Here is a 24,369-nt window from a genome sequence, read left to right as displayed (position 1 = left end):
GGGGGGGGGGGGGTGCGCCCTGGGGTCTGACACCAAGCTCACTGCTGCCTCTGTCAGGCAGCCTAACACACGAGATTGGCCTTTTTGTGGTGTTTTTGTGCTTGATAAATGCCAGAGAGTTGTTCATTAGTTCATCTTCCCAAATTAACTGGTAGGACAGGGCCAGAGGGCAGCAAGACCCTGAGCTGCCCCCGCAAAACCCTGGGGTCCTGGAAAGTGTGGGTATATCTGGTCGTTGACTTAGGTGCCCCTGGCTCTGGTGCAGCTCGCCTGGGCCCAACCCTGGAAAGCGCTGAGGGAGGTTCTGGGTGATTTCCGGGAGAGAGCCTTGGAGGACAGAGCAGATTCCAGGACCTGTTAGGGACCAGGAGCTTGGGCCTGTCCAGCTCCCAGGCAGCTGCTGTTCCTTCCTCCATCCTTCCTTTTCTTCTAGTTTAAAATAACATTTGGACAGGCACAGTGGCTCACGCCTGTAATCCCAGCACTTTGGGAGGCTGAAGCAGGAGGATCCCTTGAGGCCAGGAGTTCAAGACCAACCTGGGCAACATAGCTAGACCTCATCTCTCAAAAAAATTTTAAAAAGCCAGGCGCTGTGGCATACGCCTATAGTCCCAACAACTGGGAAGGCTGAGGTGGGAGGATCCCTTGAGCCCAGGAGTTTGAAGCCGCAGTGAGCTATGATCATACCCCCGCACTCCAGCCTGGGCAACAGAGTAAGACCAAGACTTTGTCTGTAAAAAAAAAATTAAAATGAAGTAACATTCATAGGAGTCTTGGAAAATTAAGACAAACACAAAAAAATAAGAATAAAACTCACCACAAGTAAGAAGACCTGGTTCTCTTACTGCGACAGCTTCAGTCCCTCTAGTCTGTTTCTGCGCTTTGAACAGGTGGACGGGAGAGCTTGAGTTGTTCACAACATGGGGGCACACGGGAAATGCCTTTTATAGCCTCCTTCCACTTGCGACATCGTGATGTTCAACCCACCAGCATCTTGGTCAGCACGGGGATCTAACCACCCTGGTGTGTTAGCGTCTGAGTGGCCCCTCCTGGCTCTGGGACGGCCAGTGCTCGCCTGCTCCCTGCCCTGCACACCAGCGCTCTCAGTGACTTGGGAGTTCCACATGTGGAGCCCCCCGCCGTGGCTTCTGCGGCGTCAGCTCCTAGATCCAGAGCCGGCCAGAGGTACGCAGGTTCCCAGGCCTTTGCTCCACGTGTCCCAGGCTGTCCTTGCATCCCAGGAGAGCCGAGTGTTGACTGTGAAAGGAGCCCAAGCTGCTTCCCTGGCTCGTCTGTGTGTTTGTGAGTGCTTGGCACCCCAGGCGCATCTGACTCCTGCACCGAAAGCCTCTGGCATGTCTGTGCTGGGGTAAGTGGGCACCAGGGGACGGGGCGCAGGACCACGCTCTGCCTCATTCTCTCCAGTGCCCTTCTGGCCCTCTGATATCACAAAGCAGTTGCCACCTCCATTTGGGGAAAAGCCCCTGGAAATTGCAAGGGCACCTGGGCACCCAGCAAAAAAAAAAATCACTGTGCCTTTCTGGGTCCCAGTGCCACTGAGAGGGGAGAGTGTGGGAAGGAGGAAGGTGGGATTTTAGTGGCAGCAGGTGAGGGTTCAGCTGCCTGTGCTCACCTAAGCCCTGCAAACAGTGGGATCGCAGGTGACGGTTTTTCTTTTCCATTCAACACTCAGTGCTTGCCGCTGTTACTGCCACTCTGTGGCTTGACCCCACCCCTTTCCTCAAATGGCAGAACTTTCAGGTCCTAAATGCAGTATCAGCGTCTCCTCTGCCCCACAGCAGCGGCTTTCAATCATAAGCCAGGTGTGGGGTAGTGGAGTGGACAGAGTTCTGAAGGGAGGAAATGCGTGTCTTCGGAGAAGGGCTGTGTGGCTGCCTTGGCGACAGCCATGTGGTTCGTCCTTGGGGCTGGGCTGTGGTCCGGAGCATACAAGCCTCCATCCTGCCTCGTAGGCCCCGTTCGTGGCCCTGATAAACAGGCAGCTCAGGAAAAGCCGTCTCAACCTTTGGATTTGTTGGGGAGTAATTCATTTTCAAGGCAAATAAACAGCTTGTAAACTTGGGGGTTTACCACTTTAAGTGATTAAGAAGTGAGCAGCAATAAAACTGGATCTGTGGGGCTGTGGCTAATTGTCCCCAAGGAATCTTCCTGACCAGCGCTTGGATTTGCCAGGTGTTAGCTGGATGTTAGCTGTAGTTCATCAGCATGCCCCTCCCCTCATGCCGCCTCCTGGGAACCTTGGGCATGTGAGTTGTGCTGTTCTCCCTGCAGGCAGACTCTGCAGTAGGTGAGGGCAGGAAACGTTCTCTAATAAAGGGGAGCTTGGGCCCAAGACGGCCCCCCACAGCCAGAGACACACACTGCTCCTGCAACTGACGCCAGTGACCTCACCCCAAAACCCAACTATGGGCATCAATAGGGTCATGAGTGCACAGAGCCCTCCTCGATGGCCAAGAATGGGGTCCCACTAAGCCCTAGGGGGAAATGGCAGCAGGTCCCATCTGTAGATGAAGGGAAGGAGGCCAGAACATGTGTGCTGGCCGGGTGAAGTGGCCAGTAGTTCCTCACACCTGTGACCCCAGCACTTTGGGAGACCAAGGCAGTGTGATTGCTTGAGCCTAGGAGTTCAAGGCCAGCATGGGCAACATAGTGAGACCTCAGCTCTATTTTTTTTTTGAGTCAGAGTCTCACTCCGCCGCCCAGACTGGGGAGGTCAGTGGCACGCTCACGGCCACCCCAGCATCAACCTGCTGGGCTCTGGCGATCCTTCCGCCTCAGCCTTCCAAGTAACTGGAACTAAAGATGTGCGCTACCATGCCTGGCTCATTTTTTATTTATTGTAGAGACGAGGTGTCGCCAAGTTGCCTGGGCTGATCTCAAACCCGCAGGCTCAGGCAATCCATTTGCCTCGCCCTCCCAAAGTGCTGGAATGGCAGGCTGAGCCACCAAGCCTGGCCTCAGCTCTATTTTTAAAATAGATGAATAAATAAGCTGGGCGTGATGCTGCCCCAGCTACTCAGGAGGCTGAGGTGGGAGGATCCCTTGAGCCCAGGAGTTCGAGGCTGCAGTGAGCTATGACTGCATCACCACATTCCAGCCCAGTCAACATAGCAATCCCCCATCTCTAAATAAATAAAACTTTGGAAAAGAACACATTTGCTGAGCTCTCACACGTGCCATACCCCGTGCTGCACTTGATGAAGTGTCTCTCATTTGATTTTTGCAATGGTGGAGTATTGAGGGCAGGTGATGATACCCCCAGTCGGAGCTGGGAAGCAGACTCAGACACGACAGCTGTTCGTGTCTGGTGCTTCTGTGTGGGACACAGGACCGCACCCAAGTCTGAGTGTCTCCAAAACTCGGGGCTTATCCTCCCCAACCCGCACGGATCAGCTGCAGACCACAGAAACGTGCATGCCATTCCCACCTCCAAGTTTCTCTCCACCAGAGCACCTGCACCTGATCTCCCTAGAACACTAAGGGCAGAGCAAAGTCGCCAACAGGAGGAGTCCTGAGGTGCCACCACTCCTGCCTGGGTGGGACTTCAGAGCTTGGGCAGTGCCCCTCCTCAGACAAAGCGTGGGCGCCTCAGCAGAGACCTGAGACTCTGCCGTGAGGATGCCCAGCACCCCTGTGTGAACTTGCCAGGAGCCACGGAATCCCGGGACTGCGTGTCCCCTTCAAGGGCACAGCCAGTACATGGCAGGGCCAGTGTCAGGTCTTCGGCTTGTGGGCCTGCCCAAGGCTCTGTGGCTGGCCATGCCCTTTTCCTCAAAACAGCTTCAGGTGTGTCTGTGCCAGACCCATGACAGAGGTCAGCTCGATCCAGGGAACAAAGCAAGACTGCCCAGGGGCGGGGCCTGGGTGAAGAGGAGCCCTGATACTGATCGAGGCTCCAGGCCACCTGTTCCTCTGCTTGGTCACCTGCCACTTGTCTTGCAGGCTTCGCCGTGGCCCAGTGCATCAACCAGCACAGCTCCCCGTCCCTGTCCTCGCAGTCACCACCGTCCGCCAGCGGGAGCCCCAGCGGCAGCGGGAGCCCCAGCCACTGCGACTCGGGGGGTGCCAGCTCGGCCTCCACCCCCTCCACATCGCAGAGCCCAGCAGGTACTGGCCGTGTGACTCGGTGTGGGGGGGACGCTTGAGAACTCCATGATCCCTCACCGCCGCCACAGCCACTGACACCCCTCCTCCTCATCACAGCGCTTGGGGACACTGTGTGTTCCACGCCTCTAATGTGACGCTACTTTGGCAGGGTCACTCCTTTTCAGGAGGGTCCCATGAGGTCGTCTCCGACTGCAGAGCTGATGGGCAGCAGGCAGGCCACGCCCAAACCCAGCCCCACCCACCCTCATCACCTCCAGAGTCTTAGGTATCACGGCGATGCGTCTCCCGAGGCAGCTGCACCCCAGGAAAAGAAATGTTCCCTGCTAATTACTTTTTCCTCCATAACATACAGTTTTCTCTCTGAATGTTCGGTGCAGTCCTGCTGTCCGCCTAACGTGCACATGGCCGCCTTTGAGAGTCTAGCTGGATGTGACGGAATTGCTTCTTGCCATCCTTTAACTTACGCCACTTCAGACATGGCACAGAGGGAACCTGTGGGCAAACGGAAGCCCTGGGGTCAGCCTGGACGGGGATGTCCGCCCCACCCCTCACTCTCGGCTGCTGGGGAACCCACTTGTCCATGCGAGATCCAGGGAGTCCAGACGCCATGCTGGCTTCTCGAATGACATTCTCCAAAATGCAGCCAGAGGACAGGGCCAGGCGGGATGGGCCTCCATGCCTTGAACCAGTGGGAGGCTTCACGCCCCCATGGTCTGCGGGGTCCTGGCAACTCTGGCCTGCACCTCCAGATGGGGACCCCTAGTGTCCTTCACTGCCCCTGCAGGGTCCCAGCTGGAGCTTTGCCCTTGGTATGTCAGGGGCTCCTGCCCCAACTCTAGTTAAGTTGTGAATTGATGGATCATGACAAGAGCCATGACAGGGCTTGGGGCACTGCAGGGGGAGTCTGAGGACCCTTGGCACCATTCCCTCAGTGCCAGAAGCCAGGATCCCTGTGGGCATTGTACCTCTCAGGCACTGCCAGTGCTGTCATTCTCAGCCAAGGGCAAACCCTGCCTGGGCCAATGCCTGCAGCTCAGGGCACCCAGCCTGCCTGTGTTTCCCCCATGAAGCATCCCCCCCCCCCTCTGGTGGCCATCATGAGGCCCAGGCAGGAAGGCACCCAAGCCTCCTCACCTGGCCCTTTCCCACTCGGTACCCACTCCTCTCCCTGCCCTGACTCGGGGGCCACTGCCCCTTCTGAACTGTTTCTGAGCCCCATTTAAGGTTGGCTGCACATTCAAGTGGCTGCTGCCGCGTCCCCAAGCTCACAGCTAGGAAACTCAGGCAGAGCCTCCTCCAGAGCCAGGGACAGCCCTCTGCATCCCTGGTGTCTCACCTGCTTGGGGCTGGCATGCAAAGCTGTGTGTCCATGTGCTTGTGTGTGCCCCCTTGTCCTGCCTATGTGTGCACATTTCTGTGTCTGTGGGTGTACCTGCACATGTTTATATTGCATCTGGGACAGCCACCGTGGCTGTGGGCACCTTGTTTCCATCCTAAGGAGGTCCAGCCAACCATTGAGTGAACAGATTAGCCTAACCCTGAAATTGGCAAAGACCCACACCACGAAAAGTGGGCCTCCGTCCAGATACGCACCTGAATGTCTGCCTGGGCCTTGACTCCTCACCCTCCCCAGGTCTTGTGTCTGTGGTGCTTGCTGATTTCTTTCCTCTTGGCCTCCCTTCGCCCCTCCAGCCCTACCCCCGCCATTCCCTGCATGGTGCCAGCCATGTGTCTTCTCATTGCGGAAGCCCAGGGGCTATTAGCCTGCTGTCAGGTGGCCAGGCAGTTCTAGTCAATAAGTGATGGGCAGGACCTCGCAGTGTCTTCTACTATTCGGTGCGTCCCAGCAGGCCTGCGGAGGCAAGCGTGCAGGTCTCCATTTTTTATCTGCATGACAGTAAAAGCCTGAGACGCAACCTGCCTGTCCGCACTGCCTACACCGAAATAACTCACCTCCTGCAGGGCCAGCTGGCAAGCAGCATGTGCTTGACTCGCGTGGGTGCTCTGGGACAGTGATCCGTCCCTGGAAAGAGGGCACCACAGAGCCAGGAGCTTCTGTCTCAGTACCAGGCTTCCAGGCCATCTTCCACCACCCCATCCATCCCGAGCAAGGTGTACAGGCTTTCTGTGATCCCATAGAAATGGGTGCAACCAGATGGCTCCAAAATATGCCTGGTGTCCTCCCAGGCATGCTGGAAGGCAGCCAGGGCCTAGAGGAGGGAGGCTGCCATTGTGGGGATGGGAGCCCACCTGCCAGTCTCCTGGTTTGACATCAGCTCAGCATGTGGGAGTCTGGTCCAGTGTTCAGCTACTCATCAGGGAAGGTGCCCCTCTGTGGGCTCTAGGTGTCCCACCCGCCAGGGACCTGGCCACAATCTGCCAGAGACAGCACCTTTGGAGGGCCAACCAGGCAGTGGAATGGGCCAGGGCCCTCCCCCGACCTGTCCACCCTGACCTCCCATTACCCTCTGCAAGGACAGCAAGACAGCTACAGCCCTGCCTCAGGGACCCTTGTCCTCATAGTGGTTCTCGAGGGCATAGTGCTAAGTCAGAAGCATGTCTGTCCTGAGTTTATGGAGATTCCCATCACTCAGGTAGCTCCCCTGTAGGGAGCAGGCCAGGGCCTCTGACACTGGAAGCTCTGGTGGCTTCTTTGCCATTGATGCCATGCTTTGCATGGTCAGATGTTGGTTGGTAAATTGCAGGAGTGCCCCATACCCAGGGGACAAGATAGGCTCAGTTTTCCATGGGCTCTGCTCTAGAGTGTCGAGAACCTGAGGTGTGCAAGGCTATTGTTAAAAAGCTGGGTGACTTCACGCTGTTTCGGCCGTTATCTGGCCTGTGCACCCAGCTGTCAGCATGGGCTCCTGCTGCAGGTGCCACACTCACTGTGTGGCGTCTCAATAGACATTGCTCCTGAAATTGAGCCCACTGTGTACCAGGCACCATGCCTGAAACACTTGGCAGATGCCCCCTTGGTGACCCTGCCACTCTCCACTTCAGCTGAGAACACGGGGCTCCAAAGGCCAGGCGACTTGTCCAAGGTGATGTGGTCCGCAAGCCATGGAGCCAAGCTGAGCCCTAACCTTTCGGCCGCAAGCCCCGGCGCCACCCCCTGAAGTGGCCAGCAGAATATCCGCAGCAGCCCCCAAGGTTGTCTCAGGAACCCCCAGGGGTGTTAGAGACGTGGGCCTCAGTTTCGGTCCTGGTTGAAGGCAGCCCTTGGAGTGTGCCTCTCCCCTGACACACTTGGCTGCTCTGGAGCCCAAACGAAAAGCCACAGCCCTGCTCACAAAGGCCTGGTGCCTTGTGTGGCCAGCCAGCAGAAGGCCCTACAGGGGAAGGCCTGGTGCGCCCCCAGATCAGCAGCCAAGAGGACCCCACACAGCCACGTCTCCGCTGCCAGCCCGAGTGGGTTCATCCCCACGCAAGGGAGTGAAACCAACGGACGCTCGGCTGGGTTGGCCTTTCCCACCCTCTCCAGCTCAGAGACCTTAGGCTTCCTGCCTGGGTTTGAAAGAGGCTGCATTTATCCCAAACACAGATGTTCTCCATGTCCCGTGGACCCTCAGTCTGGCTCCTGGGATTTAGCGACTCAGGCTGTCCTCGCGGTTGTGTGGGAGTGAGACCTCACCCATGAGGTCCCTCCACCAGCCCGGCCCGCACCTGGCCTCTTGGTGCTCTTAGTGGCTCGACTCCCTGGATTTTACCTACTTCAGGCTTGGGAGCCCCACCCCCCCCATTCCCACTGTATTAATTTTTCTAAACAGGTTTGTGTTAAGGCCCTCGTATGCACGGCATGAGGGGCACAGGGTGGCAGAGTGTGGCTCTCACTGGAGAGTGGGGGCAGCCAAGGCGCATGCACAGTTGCAAACCACGTGAGGGAAACATGCAGGGGGCCCGATGGAGGTGTCATGGAGACAGTGTGGAGGCCGAGGATTGCCAGGCCAGGGTCTGTGAGGAGGGAGGCTCCAGCTCTCAGACAAGGCCACCAAGGCCCAGACCCACGGTCTTGCTGGAGACAAGTAGATTTCTTTCTCCCTTCCCCTGGGATCTCCCTGTCATTCTGCCTTTTGGAATAATGGGGGTGGGGCTGCCTTTGGGAAAGAGTCCCCATACCCGGTGGTGGCTTCAGGCCGAGGGACTAGCATCTGGCCAGTACCTGCAGGCTCAGCCCAGGTGAGGACTCAGCCAGAGAGGAAGGGTCACACACCCTGGGGGGTCACACATGCTGAGAGGTTGCTGGTATGCTGGCCTCCGGAGGCCTCTCTGTGCCAGCAGTGCCTGCTTCTGGGTCTCCTTCGCATGCCAGGGCAGAGCTGTGGGTGCCCTTGAGTGGCTCTCACACAAGGCCCAGACTGAACTCCCTGATGACCAGGGGAAGCAGCCAGAAACGCTGGACCAAGGGGCTTTCTCCGCACTGTCCACTGCTCACCGAGTGGAGCTGTGCCAGGAGACATCACAGCAAGTTCCTGCACTCAATGCTACAGTGCGTCTGTTGCCTGTGTCCTCAAGAGAGGGACTGTGAGACTCTCCGGGCCTCTGTGGAAGACAGCAAACACGCTGCCCTGTGGAAGTGTCCAGGGTCAGGAGTCCTGCCGCCCACACGGTCAGCATGGCTAGCCAGTAGGCCTCAACCTGTCCTAGTAAGGGTTGGAGCTGGCATCTTCTCCCCTCCAACAGTTTATGGTTTTAAGAAACTGAAATTGCCAAGAACATATGGCAGGAAAGGAAAAATAGACCCAGTGTTGGAACCCAATGTGGGACCAGCAGGAATACTTCAGAAATGTCTTCAGGGTCCTCCTCTGTACCCACAAGGACAAACACACATGCAGAGGCACACGCTCACACCCACACAGTCGTGTGCTCACACCGTCACGCATGCAAGTGTACACATGTAGTCACACACTAACTACACTCAGTCACACACACACAAGACACAACTCAGTCACACTTCCATGAGATGCACATGGCTCACACAGTCACACCACACACACACACACACACACACACACACACACACACACACACACACACACACACCCAAATGCCCTGAGTGGAGTTCTGATAAGTGCTCTGTGACCTACACCACCGTGTTCCTCAAACACACCTGGGCCTCTGCCCTCTGGATTGGTAGGCTTCCACACATGTCCTGAGTGAGTTGTGAAGACATCAGCCTGCCCTCTCCGGCGGCTGCCTGAGGGCCATGCGGCTTCAGAGCCGTGGCGCCGGTGGCTGTCCCTGGCTTTACAGAAAGAAAGGAGGGCCTGGCCGCCGGTGGTCTCGTGCGGGGCCTCCACCCTCCCTCCCATCCCCACCTGCTCCCGTGCCCGTGTGTGAATGGGCCCCCAAGACCCTCCCTCTTGTCACTGCACTCAGCCACCACAGTCCCGTGGAACTTGTGAGGACAGGAGCCCGAGGAGAGGTGTCCTCTTTTCTCCCCAGCTTTCTCCATGGAGGGGACATTTTGTCACTTTTTATGACAACTCCACGTAGCCGTGCTTCAGCGTGCCCTCCAGTGGCATTTACAAATGCCATCACAGTGCTGTGCTCCGTGGCATCACCTTCCAACTTTGCTGAGGCCCAAGTTTGTCTCTGAGCCTGCGGTTCCTTCCTCCGCAGCGAGATGCCCCTAACGTTTCTGTTTCAGCCCATCAGATCCACCCCAGCCACATGGCGCCCGGTCTCAGCACCTCCCTCTGTGGCTCAGTCTGAGTGTTCGCCAGGCCACTGCCTGCAGAGGCAGCCTCAGAGCCAAGGGCAGGGCTCGTGGAGAACCCAGGGGCTGTGCCGCTGGCCTGGCATGCAACACATCCTGCAGCGTCACCACCGGGGGTCCCTGTCGACCTCTGACGCCAACATGCGACTTTATCCCTCTGTCCCCTGAGGTTTCTGACCGAGACCAGAGGCCGCTCATGACTCCGTGTCTTTCCAGCAGGACCGAACCTTCTCTGTCCTTAGCCTGACTAAGTGGCACCTGTGGATGGCTTGGATCTCAGACACCCTGATCCTGCTTGGTCCCGGGGGCAGGTGCACCTCACCTCTCGTCCGTGCTCAGCGTCCGCTGCCGCTCTGTGTCCCCCACGTCGCCTTTGCTGCCCCGTTGTTCCAGGCTTTCTATGATCTGTCGCTGTGTTTCCCTCAGTCAGGAGTGGCAGGAAAGGACGCCGGCGCGTGTTCAGCCTGTCGGAGGCCGACAGCCACGGGGGCCACTGGGTTTAGTCTCCGAACGGCGGCTGCCACCGCACCTCACACGGCCACTGCAGGCAGGTTTCCCCTCGGCCGCACGGGCTGCGACCACCCGCCACGCCACGTTCCCACGGTTGGCAGGGCCTGGCAACCAGGAGGGCCAAGCCGGCCCTAGGGCAGAGCATCATGCCCCGTGCTGGCATTTCCTGTTTCCCCCAACGGCGGCTTTTCCCACTCCCTTTCCAGCCTCACTTCCGCTGAAGACCAGATTCCCCCGCCCTCCAGGCTCAAGTCGGTTCTTGCAAGCCAGACTTGTGCAGCTGGAAATGTGGCCTCCCCCAGTTGAGGCCATGGGGTTGGGCGGCAATTGGCTGGCGAGCTGTAAAAAGCGGCCCAGGAGTCACCTAGCTTCCTGTCTGTGTCCCCTGGCCTTGCTCAAAGCTACGTGGTAAACTCAGTCATGTTCCAGACAGAGCCCAAGAGCCATCTTCATCACAGGCCACGGGAGGATGTGGTCCTGGCTCCTTTCACATGGCACGCTCACGTGGCTGCTGGCAGGTCTGTGGGCCGCACCTGGCACATTGGGCTTCCACTGCCTCCCACCCCAAGGCTGGCCTCTGTGGACTCTTGCCCCCCTGAGTCCCCCTTCTCAGTGGGAGCCTGTTGCCTTCTTTTGTGTTAGAAGCTGTCTCTGAGCGCTCCCCCTCCCTCCTTCCCTTCCAATCTCTGCACTCTCCCCTCTCCCACCTCCGAGCTCTCTCCCCTAGCTCCTTCCCTTCCTATCTCTGAGCGCTCCCCTCCCTCCTTCCCTTCCTGTCTCTGCTCTGCCTGCTGCTGTGTGGTTCTGCCGTTTCTTCCCCACATCACCCAGCCCTGCCTTCCCAGCCCAGAGAGCACAGGAGCCCCAGCAGGCTAGGGAGGCTGAGGGCTCCCAGGGACATTTGCAGTTTGTGCTTGACCAGAGAACGCATCCTCTTGGGGTCTTCTGTCCACCGTGACAACCCAGCAGAGTTGAACAATAGCAAAACTGTGTTGTAGGTAATGGGTAAGAGGAGGCTACTGTTTTCCTATTGAAAAAAAAGGCTGTTTTTAAGAGAAAAGCCCACCCTTTTAGTAAAAGTGTTGGTCTCTTCCTAATGATGCAGCCATCCTGCACGTGTGCTGCTGACTGTCAGTTTGCTCTTTTTAATATATTTGACTATGGCTTCTCCACATCCGTGATTATTTCCTCACCAAAAGCCCCATTAGGAAACAGGAAAGCAGCTTGCTAGCTTTTTTGAATGTCCACATGCAAATACAGACTTGAGCAGGGAAATGCAGAGAAACGTGAAGGAAGTATCTGCTGCCCTGTCTCCAGATGGCAGGACCATGCCCTGGGGGTTCGTATCCCTAGGCGTCCCACACACTGCTGAGTTTCCTGTGGATGCTCTGGGTGCGCTCACACCTGTGCCAAGTGGTATGGAGACCACTGAACGCTCAAGCTGCAGCTTGTGGGTCCACGAGTGGGTCGTGCCAGGTCAGGACCTGAGCCTGCGAGGTAGCCTCAGGGAGCGGAGCAAATCAGTTGAAGTTCAGAGAAAGCCAAATTCACGTGTGGTGTTCACTCGGCATCTGGAGCTCCGATCACATGTCGCGTCACTTTTCCTTAAGTTCTCATGGGCGCCCACTCACCTCCCAGAGTGAGGGCAGGCCCCGTGCAGGGGTTTCCACTGGATTCTCTCTCTCTCTCTCTGTCTTTCGTTTTTTTCCAAAAAGGCCTATGGGAGACCTTCCTGGGGCCTTTTTTAGAGCTCATTTGCTCAGAGTCTTGTGGGAGGAAACGCCGAGGTGGACCAGTGTGGCCTCGCTCTCTCCATGCGGATGCCCCTCCCCATCATCCCTTTTCATATGCTGTTGGCTTTTATTTTGCACTTTGTTTTTCCATTATTTTGCTCTATGTTCAGTTTGCTGTTCTGTTTTATTTTGACCTAGCTTAAAAAAGAAAAAGAAATAACTCACCTATCTGGAGTCACATTGAACAAAAAATATCCACCATCATTCCCAGGGCCCAGAGTACTCGCAAGCTCACAGCTCACCACAGCGCAGGCAGCGCCTTTTGCCAACGGCTCATGGACCCCAGATCTGTGCAAATCAGAATTCACTTTCCAAGCCAAGCACTGTGGCTCATGCCTGTAATCCCAGTGCTTTGGAAGGCTGAGGTGGGAAGATCACTTGAGGTCAAGAGTTTGAGACCAGCCTGGCCAATATAGTGAGAGCCCCATCTCTACAAAAAGGGGGAAAAAAAAGAAAGAAGGAAAAAAACGTTGCTTTCTAAGCGGGCTGGCCCTTCCCTTCTTACCAGTGTTAAAACGACCAGCACTGGAGTCCTGGAAGGTGTTTTCCACCATAAACTCCAGTCATTTCTGGTGTTTCTCTCCAGGCAAACTGGTCACTGGAAAGCAAATGGCCATCATCTGTCTGTGGGATTTGTAAAGCACCAAGGGAAGACATTGCCACTCCAAAATGCATTGCGTCCGGTCAGGAAAGACATTGTCACTCCAAAAACACCTACAGCAGGTGGAACCTCGCTGCCAGCCCCAGTGTAGTTTCTCTCCATGGCCCTGTAGGGAGGTGCAGGACAGCCATGGCCCGGGCCATCACGGCCCCCATGACTCAGAGGAGGAGGAAGAGGCAGGCACTGTCTAAGGTTTTGGTTTCAAGGGCTGCAAAGTTCTACAGAAGCTCCTTTTTATGAAATATTGCAGTGGGTTCCCTCTTGGGTCATTGTCCCCAAACGGAGACTCTAGGAGTGGCCTGAGGTTATCAGCACAGTCGAACCCACTGCCTAGGCAAGTTTGTCACCAAGAGCCACCCACACTTAAGGCCTGTCTGAGCCAGGTTTCTGTACCCAGAGGCTGTGCCGCCATAAGCCACGTGTCACTTCTGCTCAGGCCCCAGATTCTTCCCTCGTGTCACAAGCCAGGGTGACCCTGGGCCCTGACGCTTCCCCAGGCCTACAGCAGGCCGGCGTGAGCCCTGGGGAGTGGAGCCACGCTGGACTCCACCCCAGAAGCCGCCTCCTCCAGCTTCCCCGGGGCTGCTTCAGGACGGGAACGGGCATGGCGAGCAGGGGGCTTGGGGTCTCAGCGGCTCTGTCTCCCCCCACCAGATGCCCCCATGACTCCGGAGCAACCTCAGCCTCGCCTTCCTGACCAGCTGGCGATGGTCCATGACACAGACACGGATGCCAAGCCCAGCAGGAGCACGACCAGGAGCGCAGCCACAGAGACGGCCAGCCTGTCCCCCAGCCTGGTCCCTGCCCAGCAGCCCACCCTCTCGCTGCTCTGTGAGGACACGGCTGACACGCTGAGCGTCGAGTCGCTGACCCTCGTCCCCCCCGTCGACCCCCACAGCCTCCGCAGCCTCACCGGCATCCCCACGCCAGCCGCCACGTGCACGGAGCCCCTAGGCGAAGAAGCCTGGTGTGCGGAGGCTGTGGGTCCCACCGAGCCCTGAGTCAGCGTGGCCTCCCCTCGTGCGCGCGGCCGCCAGCAGGGACCCCAGCGCAGCTGTCGGGCAGACAGTGGGGGCACCCCAGCTCTCTGCGGCCCTCACAGCCACCTGTCCTTGCACCCCTTTAATCAGAAAGAGACCACGCGTCTGGGTCCATCTTCCTTGCGCCTTCCCGGGAGCAGGCTGGACCGGTGGGGCCCCCCGGTGAGCTCAGGCAACAGCAGTGGCCGTTGCAGGGAGGGGCGTGGGCGCCTGTCCCCAAACTGGGTGGCGGGGCCCACTGCACTGTCCTCTTCCTCTGACACCCTGCCCCCTCCCGGCGTGCATCGAAGAACTGAACCAGGTCACTTTGGGTAGAAATTGGTAGAAACATGGACTTAGGCAAACATCTCCCAGGGTACTTATTTCAGCTTTGGCAGCAGATGAAACGCATTTGTTTTAAAAGCTTCTATTTAAAACAGTCCAAAAACATCAGCCCTGAGGTTGGGTGTCCTGTTAGAACTGTAGTGATGATGTTAGGATTTCCTTTCCGCTTTCCCTTGACCTTCCGGTGTTTTGTGTCCGAGTCTCGGTGTGGTCTCTTCGTTTTTTTAAGTGACTCTTAGTTCTTTGTTACTAACTCTGCTGCCTGTGGAATGATAAATGACCTTCCCAGAAAGTTTAGATGAATTTTTAAGCAAAAACAAGGAAGATCCATGTATCTCAGGTGCACGCACCTGGAGGAGCTCTCCCACGAAATGGGGGGATGCAGTCGCTCCCCACGTGGGTCGCAGCCCTCGCCTCTGCGCCACAACCCAGCACCTTCAATGCTGCCGCCTCTGTCTGAGAAAGAGCCACTTGGGACCAGGAAGACTCCAGAGCCCGATGGCCATGATGGACATCAAAGAAGCGCCTCAGCGTCTCCTGCCTCTGCTGTGTGTGCCCCAAGGGACAGCCCAGAGCCAGCTTCCACCCCGCCTGGTGTCCTGAGAGCTCTGAGTCGGTCCCTTTCCTGCTGCTTTTAAAGTACAAACCCCACAGTTTCCTCCTCGGTTTCAGCAGGTGTGTCTGGGCCAGGACGGATATGCCTGTCAGCCCCAAGACATGACTCCTGACCTGGCCTGTTTGGCAGCTGGACAGTCCAGCAGCTCCTCACCTCTGCTCGGTGGTGAGACCTTCAGCAGCCCTCCCTCAGACCTGCCTCAGGTATGCCCACCAGGAGCACTCGGCCCAGGGTGCTGGCGTCCCCCAAAGCCTGGCCAACAGCGTGGCTCGGGAGACACCCCGAGACCTCTCCCTCCACCTGTTGGAGGAACACAGTCCTTGTCGCCTCTCCCAAGGCGCCGTCCCAGCAGGGACTGCCGAGGGGCTTCAAACTCCTGAGGAAATGGTATTCCCACGAGAAGGAAATGGTGCCCGGGGGACAGGTCCTGCTGGTTGGTGTGGCCACCCAGGTTTCACGGCTTCAGGCGCTAGGACCTTTGATTCAACCGCAAAAAGACTCAGCTCAGAAAGGGGGCCACGCAGGCAGAAATCCCAAGGAAGGACCAGCCATGACTGTCATGACCACCCACAGAGCTCCCCCTGGGAAGGACAGAAGGTGCAGGAGCCAGTGGGGGGAGGGACCACACACCAGGAAACGGTGCCCTGCCATGTTCCACTTGGTCTTCAGGGCCGAGGAAGCTTATCCTGAGCCAGCTGGCCCAGGCCACACCCTTCTGCTTTTGAAATGACTGTCTCTGGGGCAGTAGAAACGAGAGAAGATGAGTGACTGCCCTTCCCGTGGCATGACCCAGAGGAACAGCCAGCAGCTCCGTCAACGCCCGGCGGGAGGGCCGGAGGAGAGGGTGAGGGCAGGGGTGGACAACACGCCTGGGAGGGCCAGCCGGAGGATGGCAGGCTCCCACCCGTGCCCGGCCAAGGATGGCCTGTCCCCCTCCTGGGCTTGCAGGGCCATTCCCGGGCACCTTCTGCAGCTGGGGCCAGCAGCTTGCCTCGGGACGCCTCAGGTATGGGGTGAGAATTGCCTTTAACCAGGGGTGCCCAGGTGGGGAGGAGGCTTGCAGAGTCATTCCTGGATCTGGGGGGGCCCTCACCCAGTCCAAGGATTCTTGGTGGCAGGGAGCACCACTGCGTCTGCAGGAGCATCCCACAAGCCTGGCATTGGGCAGCAAGAGCTAGACCGGGGCCATGGCCTGATCTCCTCTGCAGACCCATCGAGCCGCCCCTGCAAGTCCCTGCAGGTAGCACGTATGGCCCTAGGCCACCCTCCCACGTCTGCCGCTGGGCCATGGGCTTGCCGAGCCAGGGGGCAGGGCTGGCCACAGGAACCCCCAGACCTCAGTCCCGGCGGTTGCCGTGGAGACGGGAGACAGCACGTTCCTCAGTGGTGTGGGAGGCACCTGTCCCCACAGGTTAGATGAGGCCAGTGAGACACCCCCAGGCAAGAAGGGCTGCCTCGAGGCCATGGCGAGGGTTTAGCAGGAGAGGCCTCCAAGCACACCCCTCTCTGCCACCTCCCGCGCCCTGGCACCTGTGCAAGCTGGCTCCCAGGCAAGCCACCTGCGGGGCACCTGCGGGACACGGGCTTCTCCTGGGCCTCCGAGGGACACTGCTTTAAAAAGGTTGGGCGCCCCATGCATCCTTCTTGTCCAGACGCAATAAGTGCGGACTCTAACCCAGCTGTGGGTACACGATGAGCTCCCTGTGTGCCCTCGAGCTGGAGACACGTGTCCAGGGGAGCAGGGCGTGGGAAAGCTCAGGCTCTGAGCCGCAGGACTGTTCTAGGGAAGTACCGGCTTGGCCAGTGTGACTCACGCTTTGCGGGTACTGAGCGTGAGGCTGGAACGAAAACCGGAGCTTCCCTGTAAATTCAAACTTGGCAATAAAAGAGAAAAGTGACCGAGAGTGTGGCTTGCTGCTGCTAGGGCTGCGGCAGGAGGTGGTGGGTGGGCAGAGGAGAGGGTTTGCAGATGGGCCCGCGTCCTGTGGCAGCTGCTGGGGGTACTCCCCAACTCCTCCCCCCCCCAACCCGGGATCACTCCTGGCACAGCGCCTGGCCCGGACCGCATCCTTGCCCATCGGCTCGTGGCCCCATCCAAGCCTTGGCTCTGCCTCCGTGGAGCGGGGCGGGCACGGGGAGTGGCTGTGTTGCCGCAAGGGAAGCAGGAGGGCTCCCAACCGGGACTCATGGGGTCACGGGCCGGGCGGGCACCACCCCAAAGCACTGATATGCAACAGCGTGAGCCCGGAGGCCCTGGAAACGGGGCCACAGTTTCTCAACCATCTGAGGCTCCATCTTAAACCCCGCCCAGGCACGACTGGGAACTTCTGAGTGGCAAGAGCAAATCTGAGTGGAGAGAATACACAGGGCGCCCCTCATGCTAAGGGCCAAGACGATGCCCACCGTAGGACGCCCAGAGGGCAGGGCACATCCTGGCAGCCAGCAGGGCGCCTTCTCCACCTGCCAGGTTTTTCTCGGCCTGTTCCTGGGAAGTCTGACCATGAGCCCAGGCCTGCAGAGGCTCTGGGGTCCCGTGGGCAGGCTCGGACCCCACTCTGCACTGCGGCGGTCATGGAAGGTCGTGTCCACTGGTCGGAAGCTGGACCAGGTCCCCGCCTGTGCCCCCTCACCTGCACAGCAGCCTGGCTCATGGGCCTGTGGCAACCACGCATCTCAGCAACCTCAGTACAAAAAGGAACCTGCTGCAAGGATGCCCCGGAGAAGGTGGGAGGTGGCCTCAGCGGGCAAGGCCAGGGACAGCCGCGGCTGGGCTCAGCCATGCCCCTCGGGCCCGGTCTCTGAGCCCAGGGCCAGGCCTGGGGGCAGCGAGACAGCAGGGAGGGGCGGGAGGGCTCTCGTGCAGCACAGCCTCCCCTCCACAGACGGGGACACTGAGGCCCGGGAGGCCAGCCGCCCTCCCGAGGACCCCGAGTGATGCCTGTGCTCTGTCCTGCCCTGTGTGGGTCTGGAAGCCCTGACCACTGGTCCCCGGTCCCCGGGCTGCTGGCAGGAGGGAGGCAGGGCACAGGCTGCAGATGTGAAAGAGGGCAGAATCATCCAGAACACTCACCTGAATCCAGAACCATGCCCAGAGCTGGCCCGTGGGACCTCCTGAGGGGACTGTGGCTCTCCTCCCCTGCCCTCCCGGCTCCTGGAGAAGAGCCCATCCTCTGGGAGGCAGGGTTTGGAGCCAGGCCTCAGCCAGGTGCCCAGGCACCCAGGTTTACTGCCTGCCTCAGAGCAAACAGTAGACACCTCCAAAGGTGGCCAGGCTGGTGGGAGGAGCACAGGCCAAGCTTGGACCGGGGAAGGACCCAGGGGCGTCTTGACCCGAAACCTGCTCAGTGACAGCTCCCTACACCCCCACAACCACCCCAGGTTCTTTTTTCTTTTTCTTTTTTTAAGTCTGGGTCTCATTCCCAGGCTGGAGTACAGTGGCCCCATCACGGCTACTGCAGCCTCCGACTCCTGGGCTCAGGCGGGCCTTCCTGAGGAACTACAGGCATGCACCACCATGCCCGGCTAGTTTTTTTATTTTTTAAGTTTTGCAGCACAAGTTCTCGCTATGTTGCCCAGGCTGGTCTCGAACTCCTGGGTTTAAGCAATCCTCTTGCTCGCCCTCCCAAAGCGCTGGGATTATAGGCACGAGCCACTGTGCCTGACTGTAGCCCAGGTTCAAACCCAGGAGCGCCTGTGGCTTGCTCAGAGGCCCAGAGCCACGCCTCCAGTTCTCCCGGAGCGTGGCTCTGCGCCCCCACTCCACGGCTGGAAGTGGGCGCCGTGGACAGTTGCGGACCATGTTTCCCTGGAGCCCAGGCAGCGTCCCACTGGGGGCCCACAAGGCCCGGTCTGGGGGGTCTGGTGTGCCCAGCGGGCCCCACATGTCCCAGGGAGAGTCCGGCCTGGGCAGGTGGCAGCCCTGCCTGGGAGTGACCTCGTGTCTGGCCCTGGAGGGGAAGACCGGTTCCCAGCCAGCCACCTGCTGGAAACCCCCTTCCCGCTCTGTCCGGATGCTCCATGGCACTTCAGGCGGTGGGAAAAAAGCCCTTGGCCTCTGAAGCATGGCTCTCCAAAGGCAGGTCCGTCTGAATCACCAATCCGGCACAGTGGGGCTTCCCGGGAACTCACACAAGGGTGCCCCGGCAGCCAGTGCGAGCACGTCTGCCCCTGCAGCAGCCGCCCCCCTCAAGACCGAAGCCCAGTCCGCCCTGGCCGTCCCCCGCCACAACCCCGACGCCACCCGTGCCTGGCGCAGCCTGACTTCTTCCGAGAACAGCACGTGCCTGCTCAAACCCACACGCTCGACTCCTCCACATTCGCGCCCTGGACTCCACCTGCCCTTTAAAGGATGGCTGCACTGGAAACAGGAAAGCAGTCCCACTTGCTGTGTACACCTCCTAGGACTGTCAGAGCAAATGGTCACAAATGGCGGCTGAAGACAATGGCCGCTCACACAAGTCCACCGTCGAGCGGTCACGGGGCCCTCCTGGGCCCTCTGGGGCTCTCATGGCACTGGTGGCTCTGGCAGCTCTGACGTCTTCCCTGCAGATGCCTCAGTCTCTGCCCCGTCTTACACGGCCCTCCTGCGCCTCTGCGACGCCCTCCTCTTCTAGGACTTAGGGCCTGCCCTGAACGAGGGTAATCTGATCTCAAGATCCTTAGTTTCGTCACATCTGCAAAGACCCTATTTACTCCTGGGTACAGGGTATGGGACATGGGCGCATCTTTTTAGGGGGGCCACCATTCAACCCATTACACTTGTCAGAAATTAAAGATATGGAAACAAACATAACACTAGCAAATCCAGATGGCTGCATGGTAGCCAAGTCCTCTGCTCTGGGCCTAGCTTCGCCCTGTTAAAAGGAGAGGCCTGGCTGAGTGCAGTGGCTCATGCCTATAATCCCAGCACTTTGGGAGGCCAAGGGGACAGGATCGCCTGAGCCCAGGAGTTCAGAACCAGCCTGGGCAGCAGAGCAAGATCTCGTCTCTGCAAATAAATCGAAAAATTAGCTGGGCGTGGGGGTGCACACACCTGTAGTCCCAGCCACTCTGGCGGCTGAGGCAGCAGGCTCTTCTGCGCCCAGGAGGTTGAGGCTACAGTGGCTGTGAGCACGCCACTGCACTCCAGCCTGGGTGACAGAGTGAGACCCTGACTCAAAATAAAAAGGAGGGGCCCTGTTAGCAACTAACCAAAACTTTCTCTTTGATAAGATCGGAATAGCAGTGGAAGGACAGGACAGGCTCGCCCTGGGACCGGGTTGCTTAAGTCTGCGTCTCTGTTCCCCTCAAAGTCAGCCCTGGAACACCAGATCGGACATGCCGCCATGGCACACACAGGTCATGGTGTGCTGTGAACTGTGAGTATTTTTCCAGTCGTCTTTCTCCAGAAGACTCGCCCACAGGCAGTGACAGTTTGACCCAGTCCCCGGACACAGCGTAGGCACGTGGGCTCCATGCGTGTGTGTTGGAGGGATGGATGGAGTCTCTCTTGGGTCAGACCCCAAACCCCCAGAGCCTGAATTCTGTCCATGTGTCCATGCCCTGGGCCCTGGCCGCAGCCCTACCCTGCTTATATCCACTCCAGTGTCTGCCGGGTCTTACAGAGGCCAGTCCACGATCGCCCAGGAATTTGCCAAGGTCAGGTGGACAAGGGCAGGGTTGCTTAAGGGTGTTCCTTTGTCACCATCAGAGATTTTGTGTCCCCAGCCTGAGCTGAGGCTGAGCTGACGGGGCACCTCGGCATCCAGGGAGACCTCAGCAGGGCGGAGCCAGTGGCCCTGTGGGCTTTGGCACCATGGGCGGGTTCAAGTCCTGCTTCAGTGCCCCCGTCCCTGTGGCCTTGAGCACATGTTGAAAGCTCACCAGACTCGGTTTCCTCATCTCTAAAATGGGAAGTTCCTGGCACAATCCTTGTTCACGTGGAAGACGTAGAGGCAGACCTGGGACCTGGGTCAGGGGGCTTCACTGGCAGCCCAGCCAGAACCACAGGGGCTGCAGAAGATACCTACTGCCCAGCCCTCTCAGACACATGGAGCCAGCACTCGAGGGGTGTGGCCGAGCCCTAGCATATTTTCAAGGCTCCAGCTGGTCCTCAAGAGTTCTGGTCCTCAAGTTGATCTGTCAACTTCACTGGGCTATGGGGTGCCCAGATAGCTGGTAAGACTTTATGCCTGGGTGCAACCATGAGGGTGCCTCTGGAAGAGATGAGCATTTGACTCAGTATACGGCGTAGAGACCACCCTGCCCAGTGGGGGTGGCATTATCCGCCACTGAGGACCTGAGTAAAGTGAGGAGGAGGAAGGGTGGACTCACCTGCTTGGTGCAGGACACCCATCTCCTGCCCTGGACGTCAGCTTCCTGGGGCTCAGGAATTCGGAGGGACTGAACCACACCAGCTGCTTTCCTGGGGCTCCAGTGTGCAGACGGCTGTCATGGGGCTTCTCAGCCTCCATAATTGCGTGCGCCTCTTCCCACAGTACAGACGGTCCCGCCTGGAGTGGTCCAACTTACGATTTTACGGTGAGTCTGTTGGGCTATTAAATGCATTATCAGCCTATAATATGACTAATGAGACTTTTTCAAGACGCAGCTCCACCGTGAGTCCAGCGACATCTGTAAATGTGGCGTCTTCTTCAGTCTACCGTCTGTCATCTGCCTACAATCTATCTACCATCCATCTATGTTTCTACAATCTGTCTACCCTCTATCTATCATCTATCTACCTACTATCCATCTTTCTACTATCTATCTACCATCTATCCATCTACAAAGCATCAGTCTGTCTGTCCATCTATCTCCATCTATGTATCCATCTGTCCATCTACCATCTATCTCCCTATCCATCCGTCTGTCTATTCACCTATCTACCATCCATTCATCTATCTGTGTGTACATCTATCTATCCATCTATCAGCCTACTCGCCTATCTACCTACTATCAATCCATCTGTCCATCTATCCATCTGTCTACCTATCTACCACCTATCTACCTACCATCTATCCAGCCATCTATCTGTCTGTCCGTCTAGCAACCATCAGTCTATCCATCTGCCATCTGTCTGTCTGTCCACCTGTCTACTACAGTTCATCAGTCTTTCTATCCACCTACCTACCTACCATCTATCCATCCCCCCATCTTTCTACCATCCATCTATCTATCCATTTTTCTGTCTACCATCTACCATCTGTCTGTCCGTCCATCTGTCTACTACCATTCATCTGTCTATCCACCTACCTATCTGCCTGCCATCTGTCTGTCATCCATCTATCCGTCCACCTATCTACCCACCTATATACTTACCTACCTCTCTTTGTCTATTCATCCATCTATCCATCTATCCACCCATTTATCCATTTATCTATCCATCTGTCTGTCTGTCCATCTATCTACCATGTCTATCCATCCATCCACCTGTCCGTCTGTCTGCCCACCTATCTACCTACCCTCTGTCTATCCATCCATCCATCCATCCATCCGTCTGCCCACCTATCTACCTATCTACACCCTGTCCATCCACCCATCTATTCATCCCTCTATCCCATCTACCCATCCATCCATCTGCCTGTCTGTCTACCCACCCATCTACCTACCTATCCTGTCTATCCATCCATCCACCCATCCGTCTGCCCACCTATCTACCTGTCTACCCCATCCATCCACCATCTACCATCTGTCTCTCCATCCATCCATCCATCCATCCATCCATCCGTCCATTCAGTCATCAGTCTGTCTACCCTCCCATCTACCTACTACCCTGTCTATCCATTCATCCGTTTCTCCATCTGTCTGTCTACCCATCTATCTACCATCTGTCTATTCATCCATCCATCCATCCATCTGTCCGTCTGTCTATCCACCTGTCTACCTGCCTACCCTCCATCTATCCATCTATCATCTATCCATCCATCCATCCATCCGTCTACCCACCTGTCTACCTGCCTCCCCTCTATCCATACTTCTATCCATCTACCATCTGTCTATCCATCCATCCATCCATCTGTCCGTCTGTCTACTCACCTGTCTACCTTCCTTGTCTATTCATCTATCTATCCATCTAGCCATCCATCCATCTGTCTGTCTAAACACCTGTCTAACTACCTACCTTCCGTCTGTCTATCTGTAGACACCTTGTATCTATCGGCTCTGTCTCTGTGAGGGACCTGACTGACCCGGCCACCCCCACACCACTACATCCTGTGAGCCCTTGGTCCTGCCCTGGAGACCCCAGCTCTTTCTGCCGCAGGACCTTGGCACCTGCTCTCCCCTCAGGCCCCTCCCCATAGCCCCTGAGAGCACACCTCCTCTTCCCAGGGCAAGTGTCAGTGTCGCCTGTCAGGCCACTCTGATGCCAGGCCCTGCTCTCCTCTGCCAATAATTGCCACCTATTTGCTTCCTGGCACTTGTCACACCTCGAGGGATTGCCATTTGTTTGCTGCCTTCCAAAATCTCAGTTTTTGTCTGGGGACTCTGACAGCAGGGCCTGAGAGCAGGACAGGGTGAGGGCGGTGGGCCAGGAAGCTGGAGCGGGCACCGGAGAGATGGGCAGGAGGCCTGCACGCAGGGCGATGTGGCTGGTCACTCCGGCACCGCCGTGGGCCCTGGCTCTCAGCCCTTGGGCCCGTCTGCGGAGCCGCGAGGGGCGAGCGAGCCTTGGGCTGGCCCCGGGCAGGGTGGGAGGCTGGGTGTTGTTCTGGCTCTCAAGCTCTGTTGGGGGCATCCCGGGCATGGATGTCCTGACTGGCTCCTGAGCTGGGGACTCAGCAGGCACGTGGGGAGGGACACTGGCAGGCCCGGGGACCTGGAGTGGGCACCGAGGCGCTACCACCACCCGAAGCCGGTGGGCACAGTGCCCCATGCAGGGTTGCAAACGGTGGCCTCCAGGCCCGGCACAGCCCGCCAGCATGTTCTGCTTGGACAGCACGGGCTTTTAGAGAAAGACTGAGCCAAGACTTTTTTTATTTTTTTGAGTCACGGTATCACTTTGTCGCCCAGGCAGCGGCACGATCATGGCTCACCGTGGCCTTGACCTCCTGGGCTCAAGTGATCCTCCTGCCTCAGCCTCCTAAGTAGCTGGGACTACAGGCGCACAGCCCATCTGGCGGAGCCAAGATTTTACAAGTGTAGCATTGGCCAGGCTCAGGGGCTTAGCCTGCAATCCCAGCGCTTTGGGAGGCCAAGGCAAGTGGATTGCCTGAGCCTGCAGGTTCGAGACCCACCTGGGCAACTTGGGGAGACCGCGTCTCTACAATAAATAAATAAATTCGCCGGGCGACCACGCCCATAGTTCTGGCTACTCGGAAGGCTGAGGCGGAAGGACCGCCGGCGCCCAGCAGGTCCACGCTCGGGTGGCCCTGAGTGTGCACTCCAGCCTGGGTGACGGAGTGAGACTCCAACAAACACAAAAAACCAAAAGAAACCCCAAGTGTAGCATCTTGCCCAAATATCCGGATTTCCGGCTCCTCTGAGCAGCCATGTCTGGCGCCCGCGGGCCCCTGTCTGCCCAGGGACGGGTGCCGGCCAGGCCCGGGGCAGGTGTGGGCTCGTAGGCCGGCTCCCCATGCCGGCCCGGTGGCCCGGCG

The 24,369-nt window shown here is 58.0% G+C and overlaps 1 protein-coding gene across 1 annotated transcript in view; it reads left to right on the top strand.

Moving 5' to 3' along the window:
- The window catches only part of CLEC16A (C-type lectin domain containing 16A), a 212,941-nt gene extending 193,805 nt beyond the window's left edge, over positions 1-19,136 (top strand). Inside the window, exons 23-31 of the mRNA XM_021714311.1 lie at positions 3,964-4,128; positions 13,466-13,791; positions 13,942-14,013; positions 14,866-14,994; positions 15,540-15,635; positions 15,740-15,797; positions 15,910-16,031; positions 17,259-17,515; positions 18,899-19,136. Of these exons, the coding sequence (XP_021569986.1) occupies positions 3,964-4,128; positions 13,466-13,791; positions 13,942-14,013; positions 14,866-14,994; positions 15,540-15,635; positions 15,740-15,797; positions 15,910-16,031; positions 17,259-17,515; positions 18,899-19,136 (1,463 nt within the window). The remainder of the gene's footprint in view (positions 1-3,963; positions 4,129-13,465; positions 13,792-13,941; positions 14,014-14,865; positions 14,995-15,539; positions 15,636-15,739; positions 15,798-15,909; positions 16,032-17,258; positions 17,516-18,898) is intronic.
- The last annotated feature ends 5,233 nt before the right edge of the window (positions 19,137-24,369 follow it).

This window comes from Carlito syrichta, unplaced genomic scaffold (assembly GCF_000164805.1).
Source record: "Carlito syrichta isolate Samal-C Ts95f unplaced genomic scaffold, Tarsius_syrichta-2.0.1 Scaffold305619, whole genome shotgun sequence".
Taxonomy (NCBI): domain Eukaryota; kingdom Metazoa; phylum Chordata; class Mammalia; order Primates; family Tarsiidae; genus Carlito; species Carlito syrichta.
This window is presented reverse-complemented; position numbering and strand designations above follow the sequence as displayed.